At 39.5% G+C, this 18,517-nt stretch overlaps 1 protein-coding gene across 3 annotated transcripts in view; it reads right to left on the bottom strand.

The window, feature by feature from the left end:
- The window catches only part of TEX2 (testis expressed 2), a 153,199-nt gene that overhangs the window by 30,737 nt on the left and 103,945 nt on the right, over positions 1–18,517 (bottom strand). For all 3 annotated transcript variants that reach the window (XM_021002483.2, XM_078155935.1, XM_021002484.2), the window contains 2 exons: positions 3,854–4,003; positions 16–115 (listed from right to left, as the gene is read on the bottom strand). In XM_021002483.2, the coding sequence (XP_020858142.1) occupies positions 16–115; positions 3,854–4,003 (250 nt within the window). The remainder of the gene's footprint in view (positions 1–15; positions 116–3,853; positions 4,004–18,517) is intronic.

Genomic DNA, 18,517 nt, shown 5'->3' with positions numbered 1-18,517 from the left:
TCAACTGAAAATTACCTTGGTGATCAACGTACGGTTTGAAGGCCTGAAGGATTTTTGGCACAGCTACCCCCATGTCAAGTTCCGTCAGCGTTAGCTCATTCATAAAGTATGGGAGCTAGGAAGGAAGTGGATAAGGAAGGAGACAAGTTAGAAAACCTAACCATCATTTTCCTATGTTTGCTAAGATAAGGAGGCGTCAAGCTTCCTACAAACTCATGGGCTGGGGTGAAGAAGACTCAGGGCACATTTGCCCACAGGAAAAATTTTCAATGATGGGGTTATTAGCATTCCACCTAGGAAAACAACTAAAGTGAGATACAATTTAAAGGAAATTTCCTGTAGTGACCCTGGGCTGACGAGTGCCAGTGAGAAAACAGACATGGATTTGGCACTGACAATTTGCCCCTTGTGGTCTCAGACCCTGTAGAGGAAACCTGTCCATTAAATTCAAATGTTCAGTAGTCAAGAGGAATTTATCTTTGTGACTCTCTCCCTGTGCAGCAGTTATGACTACTCACTGTTGGACAGGCTGTAGTCATAGGCATTTTCCAGCTTGCTAACTAGTTGTCCTAAGAGGACTTCCAAAAAAAAAAAAGACAGCTAAAAGAAACTACTATATAGACTGTGTCACGGGTCCATACAGCAGCCTGATGAAACCTATGGACCCCTTAGAAAATAAGTTCGCAGGATTACAAAAAACCCCAGTTATAATGAAATACAGTCATCAAAACATTAGAAAAAAACAAGTAAATGGACCCTAGGTTATGGACTCCTGATCTAGACCAGGGCTTCTTAAACTTTTTCCACTCATGGCCTCTTTTTGCATTTCGGCAGCGTTCACTGGCGTTGTGTGGTGTGATGGCATGTGCAGTGCAAAGCGCACATGTGTGTTCAGAACGAAGGCTACAATGAAGTTGTATGATGCAACATGGGCAAATGCTGCCAGAAACACCTCAGATTCATTACGCATTTGATTTTTAATTAATTGTTGGTTGCATGTTCAGAAACCTTTTACTGTTGCCAAATCTTTCATGATGCCGTAAGAAGTGCCGATCTAGACCATCCAGTCCAACTGCTGAGGAAATGGAAACCCAAATGCTAATTTTTAAGCAAACTGCTATGGAATGTGGAAAGCAGAAATAATGTTCTAAGGAGCGGTAAGGTTGGAGACCTAGTCTATAATGTCCATTTACTATCATTTAAAATGACAGACTAGTTTGAACACATAGTATTTCAACTACTTCCATCTAAGAGCTGGAGGAAGACACCGAAGCGTTGCTGGCCCTTGAAGCTTTCAGGTGCTAGGTAACATGTAGCATCATGACCTAGGTGATGATCACCATTGTAGAGCTGGAAGGCCACCACTCAACCCCCTCATTCTTCAGACAAGGAAACCATGGCAAAGTAGATTAGGTGACTTGACTAAGATCACACAGGGAACAAATTTCTGACTCAGGATTTGACTTCAGTTCCTCTGTTGCAGTCAGTCTTTCTTCCATGCATCATGCTGCTCTTTTCCCTGTACTACATACCCAGGGAATATGCATCATTCCCAACTATATCATTTTAACGTTTTCATCTAATTACTCTAGGAAAAGAGATGTCCCCCTTGTTCCCCTTCAGCATTTCAGTAGTAAATCTCCATTGGAGCAGAACAGGAAATGACAAGGCACCCCCTTCCTTTCCTTTTCATACTCATTGGCTAGAACTCCTTCTGTTTGCAGAAACATATCTAGAAAGGAAGCAGTGTGAGAAAGATTCATAGATGAACATGTCTCCACACATCTCCCAAGAGAAAAGGAATCAATGTGGCTGCTGAGCCCTTATCTCCACTGTTTCTCTCACACTCAGAAACAGGCCAAAGAAGGCTTAACTTACACCCAGAGGACACAAGCAAACCTCAACACACTCGCTCCTCCTTCCCAAGTTCCCCCTGTTCAGCTCAAACACCAGCAACTTCAAAATCAAACGTTAGATCTTCCACACAGCAGGTGTGAGAAGAGATATAACTGCATCCTATCCCCTGCAGAAGGCTGTAATATGATAAAGCTTGCTCTTAAACCTGAGTTATACAAAATCCCAGTGACTCTATCCTCACGTTGTCACTAACATATTTAAAAAAAAAAACATTTGCAAACCAAAACACCATCCCACCCAAACCACTTTTCTCTATCTTACTGAATGGGTGGATAGGACAATGACTGTGGAGTCAGTAAAACCTGGGTTTGAATCCTACTCCAGATATTTAGTATCGGAATGATACTGGGAAAGCCACCTAATTTTTCAGGGCTTCCATTTCCTCACCTGTCAAATGAGGATGGACAACTCTCCAAGACTAGAGTCACTATGTGGCACAATGGAATCAGATCTGAGTACAAATCCTGCCTCAGATTCCTCATCTGTAAAATGGGGATAATAATAGCACTTTCCTCCCAGAGATGTTACGAGGATCAAATGAGACAATATATATAACAGAATTATAATTTACAAATATATAATCATATATAAAACTATAATTATAAATATATATATAAATATAATATATTCGCTTTCCAAATCTTAAAGTGCTGTAGAAATGTTATTATAGCTACCATGGCCGCTACTATAAGTTGCAAAAGAAGTACTGATCTACATTGGCAGAGAGCATTCCTTTATACCACTGAAAAAACAGGTCTGAGGTGCAATCTTCCCTCCTTCCCTTCCCCCCTTCCCAACCTCCCCCTGCTCCAGGCCTCCAGCACTGCTGGCCAACACAAGTCTTTATAGCTTGTTTGGACCTTGCAGCTTGTGTGGCTGACCAGTACAACCTCTGAGAACCCTGGGTATCCTCCCATGTCATAATGAGGCACTAGAGGGGGATCTCAAGAGTAGTTAAAAAAAAAAGAAAAGTATTACGTAAGCTAAACTAACCAGTGGTAAATACAGAATTTTCCCAAAGCCAAACATGCGTTTGGATTGTCTATATTATTATTCCCCTCAACTAGAGAGGTTAATTAAAAGCTGTCTGCACATGGAAAAAACTGTTAAAAAGATAAGAGAATCACTCCTTGGAAGGAGTAAGATGAAGAGTACAGAACAGACATTCCTTCCATAAGCCTTTATCATCCTTTATTGCTGTCAGAGCTGGAAAGGAGCTCAGAGATCATCTAAAACCAACCCCTCATTTTACAGACACAGACAAACTGAAGCCAGAGAAGGAGCTAATAATAACAGTTGTCATTGATATAGAGCTTTACGGTTTGTAAAGCACTTTTTGTATACTGCTTTCTTTGACCTTCACTGTCACCACATGAGGAAGATACTGTATGTATCATCAACTTTTACAGATGAGGAAAGGGAGGTTTAAAAGAGGTTCAATGACTTTCCAAGTGACACAAAGTGAGGAAGGGTTGGGTGGGACTTGAACCTGGGTCTTTCTTGAACTCAAGTCCAGTGAGTGCCTTCCACGACACCTTGCTGCCCTTAAGGGGCAGTGACTGACCAAAACATCACCTAGCTAGTGGCAGAGATGAGACTGACGCAGGATAGATCCTCTTACTTGTAATCTGGTCCTTTTTCCATCATAAGACACTGCATCAATAGTGATGATTAGACCCCTCACTGTACAGGGAGCATGAGGAAGAGCCAAGCCTGGCCCCATGTCTCCTTGTTGCTCCACTCTGGTTATACTTAAGTTTTACCTACAGCTGGCTGGTATGGGACTAGCATTATGAACCTTTGGCTTTGTTCTGTCATGTGGATGGGTCAAGTTACATTTATTTAGGAGATTATAGCACAAAACTTTCGTATAAAGGGGAATCTTCACAAGCTACAATTGAACTACAAAGAATATTACCCCATAAGAAAACAATACCTTTATTTTACTGAGTTTCATTTGGATTTTCTTTGACACAAAATGAGACCAATATTTCTCTCCTAGAAAGTCCCAAAATATTCTTCCAAGCAAGGCGTTGACCCAGGCTTCCTGTTCCTCTTCTTCTTGAGGCTGGGTCTCTGGTGTCAACTGGCAAAAGACACAAGGTCAAAAGTAGTGAGATGCCTATTGCAGAAGAGGACATGCACTTCCACTCTATAGACACCAACTTACGTGACTTTCAAAGATCATGCTATCAGCCCGTCTTTGTTAGGAATGACAAGTACAACATCAAACGGGGGAAAATAGAAATTCCCATACACACATCCCCATACCTCCCTGAAACCAGTCACTGATGAAAGATTACAGCAGTTTCCCCTTGTGGTCTACTCTTTTTGTGGTCTGCCTTGAAAATAGCTCTATATTATGTACTAATATTTCAACACTTTGACAGATGCACTGGCGCAGACACTTCTTTCTCCATCAGTGCAGCACAAGCCACCCATGGCTTCTCATCTTAAGTGGCTCTTGTCCACACCTTCCACACATTTTCTATGGACAATCTGTCCAATACTCTGGGGGCCTTTCTCTACATTTTTTGATATTCCATGTATACAGTACTGGGGAAGTCTGTTATCTCTTGCTTTTACTAGTTGACCAGCCTACTTCCTTTTAATTTTCCTGATTATTATTTTGTACTAAGAGTTTAATCAAATGATCAGGATTAAAAATCAGAAATCTTAACATCTTTTTCTTTCGCTCTAAGTTGCTCAGGCATAAGAATGAATTTTTTTTTTCTATTTGGAACACAGGAATTCTGAATAGCTATTCCTGGTATTCTGGCTTGCTCTTTGTAAAGCAAGTGTCTCAGAAGCTCTGAAAATTCCATCTTTCCTCCTTGAATTAAAAAGGGCCACGTGCATTCTTCCTTGTCTATGGAACTCCCATCTCCATTATCTCCCACAAACCTACAGAGCAAGCCCCACCTAGTTCATGCGAAGCGAGAAATCATTAACTTTCTATCTGATTACTCTTCTCTTCCCAATGTAGTTAAACAAGGGCTTCTGCCCAAACTAGGAAGGTGGGCTTGAGTCCGGCTCCCCAGGATGAAATGCATTTTTCTAGTGCACAGGGACTTGTTGGGCACACAGACAACAAACGGGCCTTGGGTACAGCAAGCTGAAGAGATCCATGATGAATGAATCTGCTGGTTGTGCCTGCCCTCCCTCTAGCCTCGAGCTGTGATATACAGGTCTATTCTCTCTTCACCTACGATCGATGATAAGCATATATATATATTACCACCTCATCATAACATCACAGATTCCATGTTCTGTGTGTTCCAGGTTCCACACTCAGACCAGTGCTACTTGTTTTATAAGGTCCAAGAGGGCAAGAACAGTTTCCCTGTCAGAGCCTAGTATAGCCCTGTGCACATTTATTTACGGTATCAGCTTTTGCTTAGCAGAGTGAAATCACTTAACAGTTTGTTAGGTGGTTCGAGAGCTGTGAAAGTCTCCTGGGTTATTTTTCTTCCTCCTTCTTTCAGATTTTAATGTACTGCTTGGTTTTTTTGTACATTTGGTCCAGTTCATGATGTTTGTTGTGTCGTTTCAGTCGTGTCCAACTTCTCATGACCTCTTTTAGAGTTTTCTTAGCAAAGATACCGGAGTGATTTGCCATTTCCTTCTCCAACTAATTTTATAGATGAAGACACTGAGGCAAATAGGGTTAAGTGACTTGCCCAGGGTCACACTACCAGTAAGTGTCTGAGGCTGAATTCTGAACTCAGGTCTTCCTAACTCTAGGCTCAGCGCTCTATCCACTGGGCTACCTAGCTGCCATTATGTCGTCTACTTTCACACTATGCCATGCAATCTTCTAAATAAATTCTCTTAGAGACCTTATTAAGGTCATGGAAACTAAAACTAGAAGGGAACTCACTACAGATGGTGAAACTGCAGCCCAGAGAAGGCAAATGACTTGCCCAAGGTCACACAGCCAGGTCTCTCTGACTCCCAAGAGTCTTCTTGAAGCAGTGGTCTAAGCAAAGCACTCCCCCACTCAGAAGTCTTCTATTTGCCCCTTCTGCCTCAAGAACAAAATACAAACTACATCAGCCAATGGGCATGAAGTGATTAAAACCTTCAGTTTGTACTGCCAAACAGGATCCTCTTCACTGCTTAAAGAAGAAGGGGAACTTTTTTTTAAATGGAATAATCTCCCACAACAGAGGAGGGATTCGGATGGAAAACCCCCACTGACCAAAACTAATTGAGTATACTCACTCCCACACGTCAACAGATCCTTTTCCCATTCCATTTCCCCCACTTTTTCTTGTCTCAGCCATTACCCAAAGAGAATGATTTTTATAAATGAAGAAGCAAAGGGTTGTCTCAACCTTTATGTCTAAGCTGATAATATATTCACAGTAGCTACAATGTGGATAATGGCCTTTTTTATGTGACTTTTTAAAAAAAGAAAACAAAAAATCTATTGTAAATCCAAAGCTATTTGTATTTATAAATAGAAACTATTCTCAGCACTTTTATTAGACTGTATAAATTTTTAAACAACTTGAGGACTAGTGGGGCATTTAACCTGCTGTTTATAACAAAAGCAAAAATGGGTAATAATAGGAAAAACATAGCATAACTCACCATATACAAACTTTGAATCATGTACATAAACAGTACCACTGTTGTTTATCCTTTACAGCAAGGGCTTCTACAGGGTGCAAAGATGGGACAGGTATGAATGTAAAATGACATCTAACTTCTCTGTTTGCATGCTAAGAAATTTTCAACTTATAAGCTGAGAATGTATTCAGAATACCTCACTTTTTTTTTTTTAAGAAGAGCTGGTTTTGTTTTGGGGTGGTTTTTTGGGGTTTTTTTTGACTAGGCAATGGGGTTAAGTGACTTGCCCAGGGTCACATAAGTAGTGTTATGTGTCTGAGGATTTGAACTCAGGTCCTCCTGAATCCAGGGCTGATGCTCTATTCACCTAGCTGCCCCCAAAAGAGCTGCTTTTACAACTCACTTTCTGTGTCATGTTTTGTTAATAAATTAACAGTCATTTTAGTACCACTAAGATGAATTTAACTCATTTTAAAGGCCATTTGAAGAGGGTTGGCTTGGTTTTTTTTTTTGTAGGATATATATGCAATGAACAAGAAGTCCTTTTTCTCGTGTATTTATCCTGTTCTTTTAAATCTCTGGGTTCCTGTGGGCAGGACTGACATGACATCTTGTTGCAGCTTTTTCTGGCTTTCTCCTTATGGCTGTCTCTATGCTACAGCTGAAAACGCTTTAAGAAACACTTTGCAGATCAGTGGGGTTTATGTCTCTGCACTATGGTCAAGCAAGCAATTACCACTTAATTTAGCCCCTACTTACAAGGCACTGTGCTACGGACAGTGCTAGGCACTAGAGATACAGAAATGAAAGTAAATTAGTCCGTGCCCTAAAGAAACCGACATTCTAACAAGGGAAATAACACGTTTACATACCTATAGAGAGAGAGGTATGCCCACTCTACGACCAAGCAAACAAGATAACTTTAGAGGGGAAGGCACAGACTCCAGGGGGACCTAGAAAAGGCTTTCTACAAAAGGTGGTGCTTGAGCAGTCATGAAAAAGGCAGAAAGGTAACTTTGACATTAAAAAAGAAAGCACCACCACGCCAAACCTCCAAACATCTGAAAGCATAAATAAAACATTAAAAGGCTACAAAGAAGTTGCTAGAACTGACAAGTGGGTTTTGGGTGATGTAAGGAAAATGATCAGGTTCCCAGGACAAATACTGGAATGGTTTGTGGACCAGAACAAGAAAAGGTGCTCATTTATCTCTCTAGGGACAAGAAAGGGGTGGGGGTGGAAAGATGGTAGTCTTGTTCAGTTGTCCTGACAGCCAATCTACAGGACAGCTAGATGGCGAAATGGATACAGCACTAGCCCTGAACTCAGGAAGACCTGAGATAAAATCCAGCCTGAGATGCTTACTAGCCCTACGACCCTGGACAAGTCACTTAACTCCCAATTGCCTCAAAAAAGAATAAAAGGCTAATCTACACACAAACAAAAATGAAGCCATCAAGAACAGCTCATCTGCTCCTAGTAACTTTCAGAATTTTTATGACCACCATATTGAAACAGATATTTGGGAATAGTTCATTTTCTTGGATTTTATAAAAACTGCAAGTTGTTTATTACCACCATGTGAATTTTCAAAACAGACAACCAAGTGAAGAAGTAACTGAAGCCATTACTTAAATAGACAATAAAGTAGAAACTATGCTCTCTCAAATTAGCACAGACTGCAAATTCCATTTAGATCATCTGTTGAAGAAATACTACTCTTATAGCAGAATCTATTAGACTCACATATCGCTCAGAGTAAAAGCAACAACTGTTTACTCAGACTTACTGTCCCAAACACTGTCTTCTATCTTACTTGAAGAAGCAGTACTTGACTCAGTGGCAGATTTGTCCAAATAATTTTGGTTTTATCCCAATTAACCTGAGGGAAAAACAAGCTGCACTGTTAAGATTTGGTATATGGCAATCTTGAGGCAGCTATTATTTAGGGGAAAAAAATCACTGATGAGTATTTTTTAATAAAGCTGTGGCTTATCTCCTCTTGACCATCATAGATAAACTGTGTTTTTCTGTATTTCTTTAGGGTTTTAGGGTTTTACAGAGTTTCATTGTGTAGTAAGTATTCATCATGTATGCATCATTTTCGTAATCAGAAACTTGAAATGTACATTTGAAATACGTACTGTACAATTTTATGAATAAAGATGACTGATTAAAAAAAAAGACTTCATTCTCTGACATTTCCTTCCGAGTATTACATCATGATGGATGAAGAAAATCCTTCAGGAGCAATAAAATGTTGCTGAACTATAGACAAAAAACCCATTTGAAATGAACCGGAATGTCCTGTAGGCATCTCAAACTCAATACATCTGAAACGGATGCATCTTTCCCTACAAACCTGCCCCTCCTCCCAACTTCTCTTGTCAGAGGAGGGCATTACCATCTTCCTAGACACCTCAGTTTGTTACCTTGAAGTCATCCCTGCCTCTCCCTCACGTTTTTTCTTCCATTAGGTCAGCTGCTCAGTCTTGTCATCACTCTCTCTACAAATTCCTCTTGCATCTGCCTCCTTTTCTCAGTCACCACCCTAGTTCAAGCTTTCATTACTCTTGCCTGGACTACTACCACTACATTCTCCTATGTGGTCTTACTACTATTGCTCTATTCCCTTTCCTCTTCGCACAGCAACCAAGACGATTTTAAAGGCAGAGAACTGCCCATGTGAAACCTTTGCTCAACAGCCTTTAATGGCCCCTTACTCCCTCTAGGATCAAATGCATACTCAGCCTGGCAGTTACAGCCCTCCACAGTCTGGCTTCAGTTTGCCTTTCCACATTCATTTCATGATAAGTCTCCTTCATGCCCTCTTAAGATCCAGCAAAAATAGGTCACCGGCTGCTCCTGGTTCCATCTGCATTTACCTGTGCAAGTCATACTTCATACCTGGAATGCACTCACTCCTTATTTCTCCTGCCTCCCAGAATATTTCTTCCAGGCTCAATTTGGCTACCATTCCTACAAGAAGTCTTTCCCAAGCCTCTTCCTGGGGTTGACTCTCTCTGTCTCATTAAAAGATTCAGTATTTGCATAACTATGTACATGCTGACTCCCTCCCCTTCTGCCCCAAGTCAAATGTAACCTCCTTGGTTACATATAAGCAGGGACTTTCATTTTTGTTTGTATTCCCAGCATTAAGCACAATGTTTAATAAATGTTTGTGAAATTAAATTGAGGAAAAGGTATTAGAAGACTATCCATTTTGCTATTTCAACTATTTATCGTTTAGCCATTCAGTCTTGTCTAACTCTTCATGACCCCATTGCGGGGGTCACACTGAAGTGGTTTCCTTCTCCAACTCATTTTGCAGATGAGGAAAATGAGGCAAACAGGGTTAAGTGACTTGCCCAGGGTCACAGAGCTTGTGTCTGAGGCCAAATTTGAAATCAGGTCCTGACTCCAGCTCAACACTCCATCCACTGCTCCACCTAGTTGCTCCATTTCAACAATAAATTTATATGCTAAGAAGCTAAATGAAACTCTGTATTACATAGTTGAAAAAAACCTACATAACATTATGTTAATCTTTCTGAGGCTGCTTTAAAAAATAAAAGCAAAAACATTTGGATGCTCTCCACATTGGGGAAGGCGGGGAGCCTCTCTGAGCCTTATTTCCCTATTTCAGAATAGTTTGTCTACACCCACTTCAAAGAACTGTCAGGAGAACTGAATCAAATGATCAGTGTAATAGTATGTCTGGTCACGGTAAGCCCCATGTGAGTTATTATTATTAGAACTGCCAAGTGAGCTCTTAAAGAGTATTCACAAAAAAATAAAGCTCCCAGCTGCAAAAAGATTCAACCATTTCTGCAATATGATTTGGAATTATGTGAGAAAAGAAAGTCATGATCCTTTTACATAGCAATCCCACTGCTGGACAGTAGCGCAAGGAGGTCAAAGACAGAAAGATCCCCCGTAGACCACATATGTCACAGCAGCATCAAAAAATTAGACACAAAGAGGGACCCACTGAAAAGCTGAACAAATACTACTGCACATATGAATACTGGTATGAAGTGATGTAGAGTGAAGAAAGCATAACCAGGAGAATAATATACACAAAGACTACGATGACATGAATGAAAACACACTAAAAGTCAGCAGAGCTAAGAGGAATAATCTTGGTGTCAGAGAACTGTTGATAAAACACATTTCTCTACCTTTGGCCAAGGGAGTAGAATGTTTAATATGCTGTCATTTGAGGCCATTGTGTTGACTGGTTTTTGCTTAACTTTTTTTTTCTTTGTTATAAGAGTGGATTCAATAGGAATAATCAGGTCATCAAAAACATAATAAAGCTCTCAGGCAAATTAAGTTAATTTGGCAAATTTATGCTTGCAAGCAGTTGGGAGACCCGCTTCTTCTCTGTTCTACAAAAGACAGCTTGGTGACATTTTTTTGTGTCTTCATACATACATGGTGGTAAACAATGAAGGTGTGGCACCAAAGAGTGCTTTTTTCCAGGAGAATGCACAATGGAAGACACTGTAAACTCCTTTTAAATATGAAAGAGGTGAAAGAGGTGAAAATGATCCTGGAAAATATTTCTGTTCAGCTACTGTTTTCCTGACTTATTTGATTTTTATTTGTTCATTTTGAGAAAACAATGCAAAACATCTACAGGTGTGTGTGTGTGTGTGTGTGTGTGTGTGTGTGTGTGTGTGTGATGACAGCACTGTTTTATTTGCTGAGTATTTAAAGAATCTTAGGATTCAGTTAAAGAAGATGAAAATTTCACTTCATTCAATTGAAATCAAGCTATCTCATTAAATGACAGGAATACCAACCAAACTGTAATAAGCAAAAAGGACTGTAGATCATGCATTTTTTGGATGGAATGTACCAGATGACTATTCACAAATCTGGGTTCTTACAGATTATGTTGTGGTTTTTTTCTGGTCACATTTTAAGGAATTCCCCTGGAGAAAGCTGCATGACATGAATTACATGTTTTCAACTGGCTTTTGGATGGAAATACTATAAGAAATGGGATAGCTAGATGCTGCAGCACTGGGTTTGAAGTCAGGAAGTATGAGTTCAAATCTGGTCTCAGTCACTTATTGGCTTGTGACCCTGGGCAAGTCACAACCCTTTTGCCTCAGTTTCTTCACCTGTAAAATGAGCTGGAAAAGGAAGGAAATGGCAAACCACTCTAGTATCTTTGCCAAGAAAATCCCAAATAGGGTCACAAAAAATTGGGCATGACTGAAAATGACTGAACAACAACAATAACACTTTAAGAACTAGAACTGGATTTAAGTAACTTGTTTACTAGTTGAAATAATCCATTATTTTAGACTGAATTAAAGTTATCCCGCTCATTGAAACCACAGAAACACAATAGGAGAACACGAGGAATGATACAGACCACTTATGTTATGCACTGTAAGTAACGAATAACGTAACTATAATTCATGAAGTATATGTGTGTATCTACACATACACGTCACCCTAAGGTTTAAAGCACCTACCTCACAAGATTGTGAAGGAACTGTGATACATTGAGATTAAGTGATTTGCTCAGAGTCACACCGCTGGTAAATGTCTAAGACAGGATTTGAATTCAGGTCTTCCTGACTCCAAATCCAGTCTAACTACTGCACCACTTAGCTGCCACAGAAATTTCTTCTAAGTCAGCTTACAGACACCAAGCACTTGATTCAGCTAGCAACAGCAACTGGCATTTCACCTTCTTTCCTTTCATCACCTATGCATCATGCTTTCCTAATAAGATTAAAAGGGAGAACTGTGTACCCTTAGATGAAGCTAGAGGCACAGTGGATTTGCCTGTCTGCCTCAGTTTCTTCAACTGCAAAATGGATATCATAAGATCATCTGCATCACAGGATCATTTAAAGCATCAAATGAGATCACATCTGCAAAGTGCTCAGCACAGTGCCTGGCACACAGTAGGTGCTTAATGCCTGCTTTCTTCCCCCTTCCCTTCTCTCAAATGATTCTTCTGAGTGCTGGCACAGCCCCCTTGACGCACCAGCTCAGGCAGCCTTGCATCTTTGTGACCACTCCTCTTTTCTTTTTTCCTCAGTGACCTTTCCATTAATTCAAGCTCACCTCAAAGAATCTCTTTAACTCTCATATCAGGATTGCTAATTCTCTCCTGAATTCATTCTGCCAAAACACAGACATTCCCAAAATTCCTCTCTTATCTCATGTGCTTTTCCTATATTCTTGCACAGAACAAAGACCTTGCACTTAGACATCTGCTCAGTTTTTGCTTATTTGTCCAGAGTCCCTTTATCAACTAGGGGTCGAGTCCTTTCCAGAGCCTGCACCACTGTGGGTGGAAAGGAAATATCTCCACTAATTTCTGAAGTCCCCTCCCTACCACGTAGACAACAGGAAAGCTCTTTATCTTATCTTGTGGGAACAGCTAGAACTTCATATGACCACAGAGTTAGGGCTGGAAAGGACCTTAGAAGCCATTAAATCTAACCTCCTCATTTTACAGATGAGGAAACTGAGGCCTGGAGAGATTAAGTGACTTGACCAGGGTCACATGTTTACTGAGCATCTGAAGAGGGATTTGAATTGTAGGTCTTCTTGACTTCAGTAATGTCATTGATGGCATGTGAAATGAACAAAGGGAGTTCCAAAGTGTTTTTAAGGGCCTTGGTCCTAGGTGAGAAAAAGGAGCCCTCTAGGCTCTTAGAGGGCACTTTCCTAGACTACCACCATTCCTTGGGATAGACCAGGAGTGGGGACCTGTGGCCTTGGGGCCACATATGGGCCTCTAGGTCCTCAAGTGAGGCCCTTTGACTGAACCTAAATTTCACAGAACAAATCCCCTTAATAAAAAGATTTGTTCTATAAAATTTGGACTCAGTCAAAAGGCTGCCCCCAAAGACCTAGAAGGCCACATGTGGCTTCAAAGTCATAGGTTCTCCACCCCTGGGATAGACTAAAAGACAGAAGCTAGGTTGTGAACCACTCTCTTAAAAAAATACCATCAGTCAACTATATTTAGTATGAATATTACCATTACCTCACTATTATAATAGCTTCCTATCTGGCCTTCCTGACTCAAGTATCTCTCATTTCTAATTCATCTTTCACACAACTGGCAAAATAATCTTCTTAAAGCAGTGGTCTGACCACAGCACTCCCCTGCTCAGTTTCCCCCTTCTGCCTTAAGGACAAAATACAAAGTGGCTTTTAAAGCCCTCTACAACCTCTCTCTACCTACCTTACTGGCTTCACTTGTTCTTCACACACCATGTTTCAATCAAACAGGATTACTAACTATTGCCCAATTTTGTCCTTTACTCTGCCTCCGTGCATCTGGGCTGCCCATTCCCTTTGTCTGAAATGCATTTCTTTTTCATCTCATCCTTTCCAGATCCTTTTCGTTTTTAAAGGCTCAGCTTAGGCATCACTTCCTCTGTGAAGTCTGTTCTGATTTCTCAAATTCAAAATGTTCTTTTCCTTCCCAAGAATTAACAGAGGCCTGTCTAGATTTCCCTACTTACACCCATCACTCATGATCACCTTTTCTATTTATGTGTGCCTAATGTATCACCCCAAGAGAATGCTCTTTGAGGACAGTGGTAGTGCTCATATGTACCACGGCAACGTCTATGTCTACATCAATGTTGTCTCCAATTATTAATCCTTGAGGAAAAGGACAGGAGCTCCTTAAAATGTCCTTTGCACAGAATGTAAGTCACATAAGCATGAGGCTTCTAACTACAAGGGATTCACAGGATTACAGATTCAGACTGAAAGGAACTTTAAAATTATATAACATAATCCTCTCATTTAACAGAGAAGGAAACAAGTACTGAGAAATTATATGACTTGTCCCAGGTAGTGACAGCACTGGAGTATGAACTCAGCTCCTCTTCAAATTCATTATTATGTCCAATGAGCCATGCTATACTATCTTAAGTAACAGGCAGAAAGAATCAAACCATTTCCTTGAACTAAAATATGAAAGCTGGAACAATCTGTAAATTAGAAACAAAATCATTGTGCTGGAAGGGACTTTTGAGATCATTTAATCTAATCCTTTCAATTTACAGAAGGCAGCTGAGGCCCAGAACAAGGAAGTGACTTGTTCGAGGTCACCAGGCTGGTTAGACCTCAGCCAGACAAATCTAAGTTTCATTCTGCACTCACAATCCATCCATCATCCTCCAGACAAGAGGTAGGAAGCATGCTTCATCATCAGTCTTGCCGAGTTCTGGTTAAGCACTGTATTGATGAGATAAGTCTTTCAAAATTGTTTTCCTTCACAGTATTGTTGCCATTGTATAAGCAGTTCTAGTTCTGCTCAGGTGACACAAGCTTTGCCAGGTTTTTTCTTAAATCTATCTTTTTCATCATTTCTCATGGCACCATAATATTCCATTATGTTTGTATGCCATAATGGATGCTCATTTTGTTTCCAGTTCTTTGCTATAATAAAAAGTGTTGCTCTAAATATTTCATGGGTCTTTTCCTTCATTAATCTTTTTGGGGATATATGTCTAGTAGTGGGATCACTGGGTCAAAAGATATGCAATGTTTAGTGCCCTTCAGGGTATATAGCTCCAGATCTTTTCCCAGAATGGGTGGACCAATTCATAGCTTTATGAACAGTGTATTCATGTGTCTGTCCTTCTGTTGCGACCAGCCCAATCGGCTCACTTTGAAGACTCAATACCAGCTTGATCTTCTATCTCGAATACGCACTGATGAGGTGGGAGGCAGGATGGAAGCAACTCCGTTTATTTCTAGCAAAGCACTTACTTATATAGTAAAACAACAGGAACTCTGCCTCAAGTTACAATGACGTATAGCCCATGCTGTGCTCAAGGACAGTGCATGCACAGTACGTGCACTTACCTACCACCAATTACAAATACACTGTTAATGACTAATGAGTAACTACGGAAGTTAGAGATACACAGAATGGAGCACTGAACCAGGCAATCTTTGCTCACGGACCAACACCCGAGAGGGGCCTCAGCCCTTCAGTGAGATCTCATGAACTCTCTGTGGCCCTCTACATCCTTACAGATCCCTAACATCCTTCCACAATTACAACTGTAATTTTCCTTTTTTGTCATCTTTGCCAATCAGAAGTTTAAATTCACATCTCTTTTATTGTTAATGATCAGGAATTTTTGCCTATGGTTTTTGAAACATTGCCTTTCTCCTTTTAAATACTGTTTATATCCTTTGACTATCTATTAGGGAATGACTTGCTCTTAAATATTTGTATTAATTCTTTATACAGCTTGGATATCAGACATTTATCAGATAAATTTGCTGCAAAGATTTCCCCCCAGTTAACTTATTCATTCTAACTACATTTTTATATGCAAAACCTTTTCAATTTTATCTATCAAATTTCCTGTTTAATTACTGTGATTAGAGACACTTTGGTCAGAGACTCCTCTTGTATCTATAGTTGTGAAAACTCTCCTTGCTACCTACATATTTTTTTAAGAATATCACCTTTTGGGGCAGCTAAGTGGTACAGTGGATAGAGCACCAGCCCTAGATTCAGGAGGACCTGAGTCCAAATCTGGCCTCAGACACATAACACATACTAGCTGTGTGACCCTGGACAAGTCACTTAATCCTACTGCCTAGCCAAAAAACAAAACAAACAAAAAAAGAATATGACCTTTTACATTCCAGGTCTGTACACATTTGGAGATTATTGTGCTATATGGTGTGAGATGGCCTAATCCTCATTCCAACCAGATGGCTTTCCAGTTTTCCCAGTGTTTGTTTTTTTAAGGAGCCATACTTATCCTAGTAGCTGGTATTCTTGGATTTATCAAACACTATGTTACAATGTTTGTTTGCTCCTGGGTCTTATATAACTAATTTGTTCCATTGGTCAACTTTTTTATTTTGTAACCATTACCAAACAGGTTTGATGATTATTGCTTTGCAGTACACTTTAAGTAGGACACTGTCCTCACTTAAAAAAAAAATCTTTAAATTAAAAATTTCTAGTAAAATCTTGTTTTCCTATCACCTATATTTCCTGATGCATCACCTACTCTTGCCTCCCCTCTCTCTCAGCCATCCCTCGTGATAAAGAATGAAAAAGAGGAAACAGAACAGTTCAGGAAAATTAACCAACACACTGAAAAAAGTCTGATGGTATATTCAGTGTTCTAAACTCAAAGTTCCCCTTTTCTGCAAAGTGAAAGAAGGTGCTTTCTCTAATCCTCCTTTCAAGCCAAGTTTGGTCCTATAGTCTCAGAGCCTTTAGTTTTCACTGCTCTGTTGTCATTTTTTTTTCCCATTTACATTGCTGGTCTATATGTATGCACATATTTATACATATATGTATGTGTGTGTTTTGTATATATCCATAATTATACACATTCACATAAATCACACAGATATATAATATGTAAATACATATATATATATATATAATATACATACATATACACATATATTTTCTTGGTTCTGATTACTTCACTTCCCATCAGTTCATATAAGTCTCCCCATACTTTTCAGTATCTATTACAACACAGGCCTTTATGTTAATGAACTACAACGTATTTATCAATTCCCCAGTCAACAGGCATCTGCTTTGTTTCCAGCTGTTTGCTTCTACAAAAAGAGTTACTATAAATGTTTTGGGGCTTTTTAAAAAAAACTTTTGGTCAATAATCCTGTGAGATATATGCTTAGCTGTAGAATCAAAGGATATAGGCATTTTAGTCACTTTACTGGCATAATTTTAAGCTGCTTTACAGAATGGTCAGACAATTCCACTGAGTGTGCCTGACTTTCCCCAACCTCTCTAATACCGACTCTTCCTAACTTTTGCAACTTTGGCAATTTACTTAGTGTGAAATGACACCTCAGAGTTGTTTTAATTTTTGTTCTCTTATTAATAATAATTTGAAGAATTCATTCATATGGTTGTTAGTAGTCCAATTACTGTGAGAATTGTTTGCTTATATCCTTTGTCCACTTGAGGAATGGCTTCTGGTTTTATTATGTGTTGGGGTGTGGGGGGGTGGGGTGTGTGTGTGTGTGTGTGTGTGTGTGTGTGTGTGTGTGTGTGTGTGTGTGTGTGTAGAGAAAGAGAACAGGAGAGGGAGAGGGGCAGAAGTGGGGGGTGGGGAGGAAGAGAGAAAGAGAAGGAAGTGGGGAGAGACAGAGATTTTAAATATAAGATCCTTATTAGAGATATTTGGTACAAAGATTTTTCCTAATTGACAGCTTCCCCTTCTTATTCCAGTGGCCTTAATTTTGTTCATACAAAAGCTTTTCATTTCATATAATTACATCTCTCCTAACTGACATAGTGGATACAGGCAGGACTTAAAGTTGGGAAGACCTGAGTTCAAATACTGCTTCACACACTTAGCTGTGTGATCCTGGGCAAGTCAACCTCTCTGTGCCTCAGTTTTCTAATCTGTAAAATGAATATAATAATAGCACCTACCTCCCAGGGTTGTTGTGAGGATTGAAAGAAACAAGATATGTAAAGCACTCTATAAATCTTAAAGCACTATATAACTCCTATTATTATTTTAAGAATTTATCTCCTAGTCATAGCTAGGAAAGATATCTGATTTGGTTCTTTAAAAATTTTTATAGTAGGAAATTGAATATTCTGGTCATAGATCTATTTTGAACTGAGTATGAGGCATAAGATGGTGGTACAAACCAGGGATCCTTTTTTTTTTTTTGTCATGGGCCCATTTCACAGTCTGGTGAACTCTATAGATCCTGCCTCAGAAAAATATTTTGTTTCCTACATTAATAATTGAAGAAAATGCTAAATTCCAATTAGAGAATATGAAAATGAAGATGTATTTTCCCCCATTCAGAGACCCCCTTGTTTACACAGTTCCATTGATCTACTTCACAATTTTTTAACCAGGACTAAATAGTTTTTCATAATTACCGCTTTATAATATAGTTTGAGGTCTGAAAGAAGATTGTTCCCTTCATTTATACTTTTAAAGTTATTTACCTTGATATTCTAGATCTTTTATTCCTTAAGAATTTTATCATTTTG

Source organism: Phascolarctos cinereus, unplaced genomic scaffold, assembly GCF_003287225.1.
Source record: "Phascolarctos cinereus isolate Bilbo 61053 unplaced genomic scaffold, phaCin_HiC Scaffold_5;HRSCAF=322, whole genome shotgun sequence".
In the NCBI taxonomy this organism is placed as follows: Eukaryota; Metazoa; Chordata; class Mammalia; order Diprotodontia; family Phascolarctidae; genus Phascolarctos; species Phascolarctos cinereus.
The sequence above is the reverse complement of the archived record's forward strand: the minus strand, read 5'-3'. Positions and strand labels throughout refer to the sequence as shown.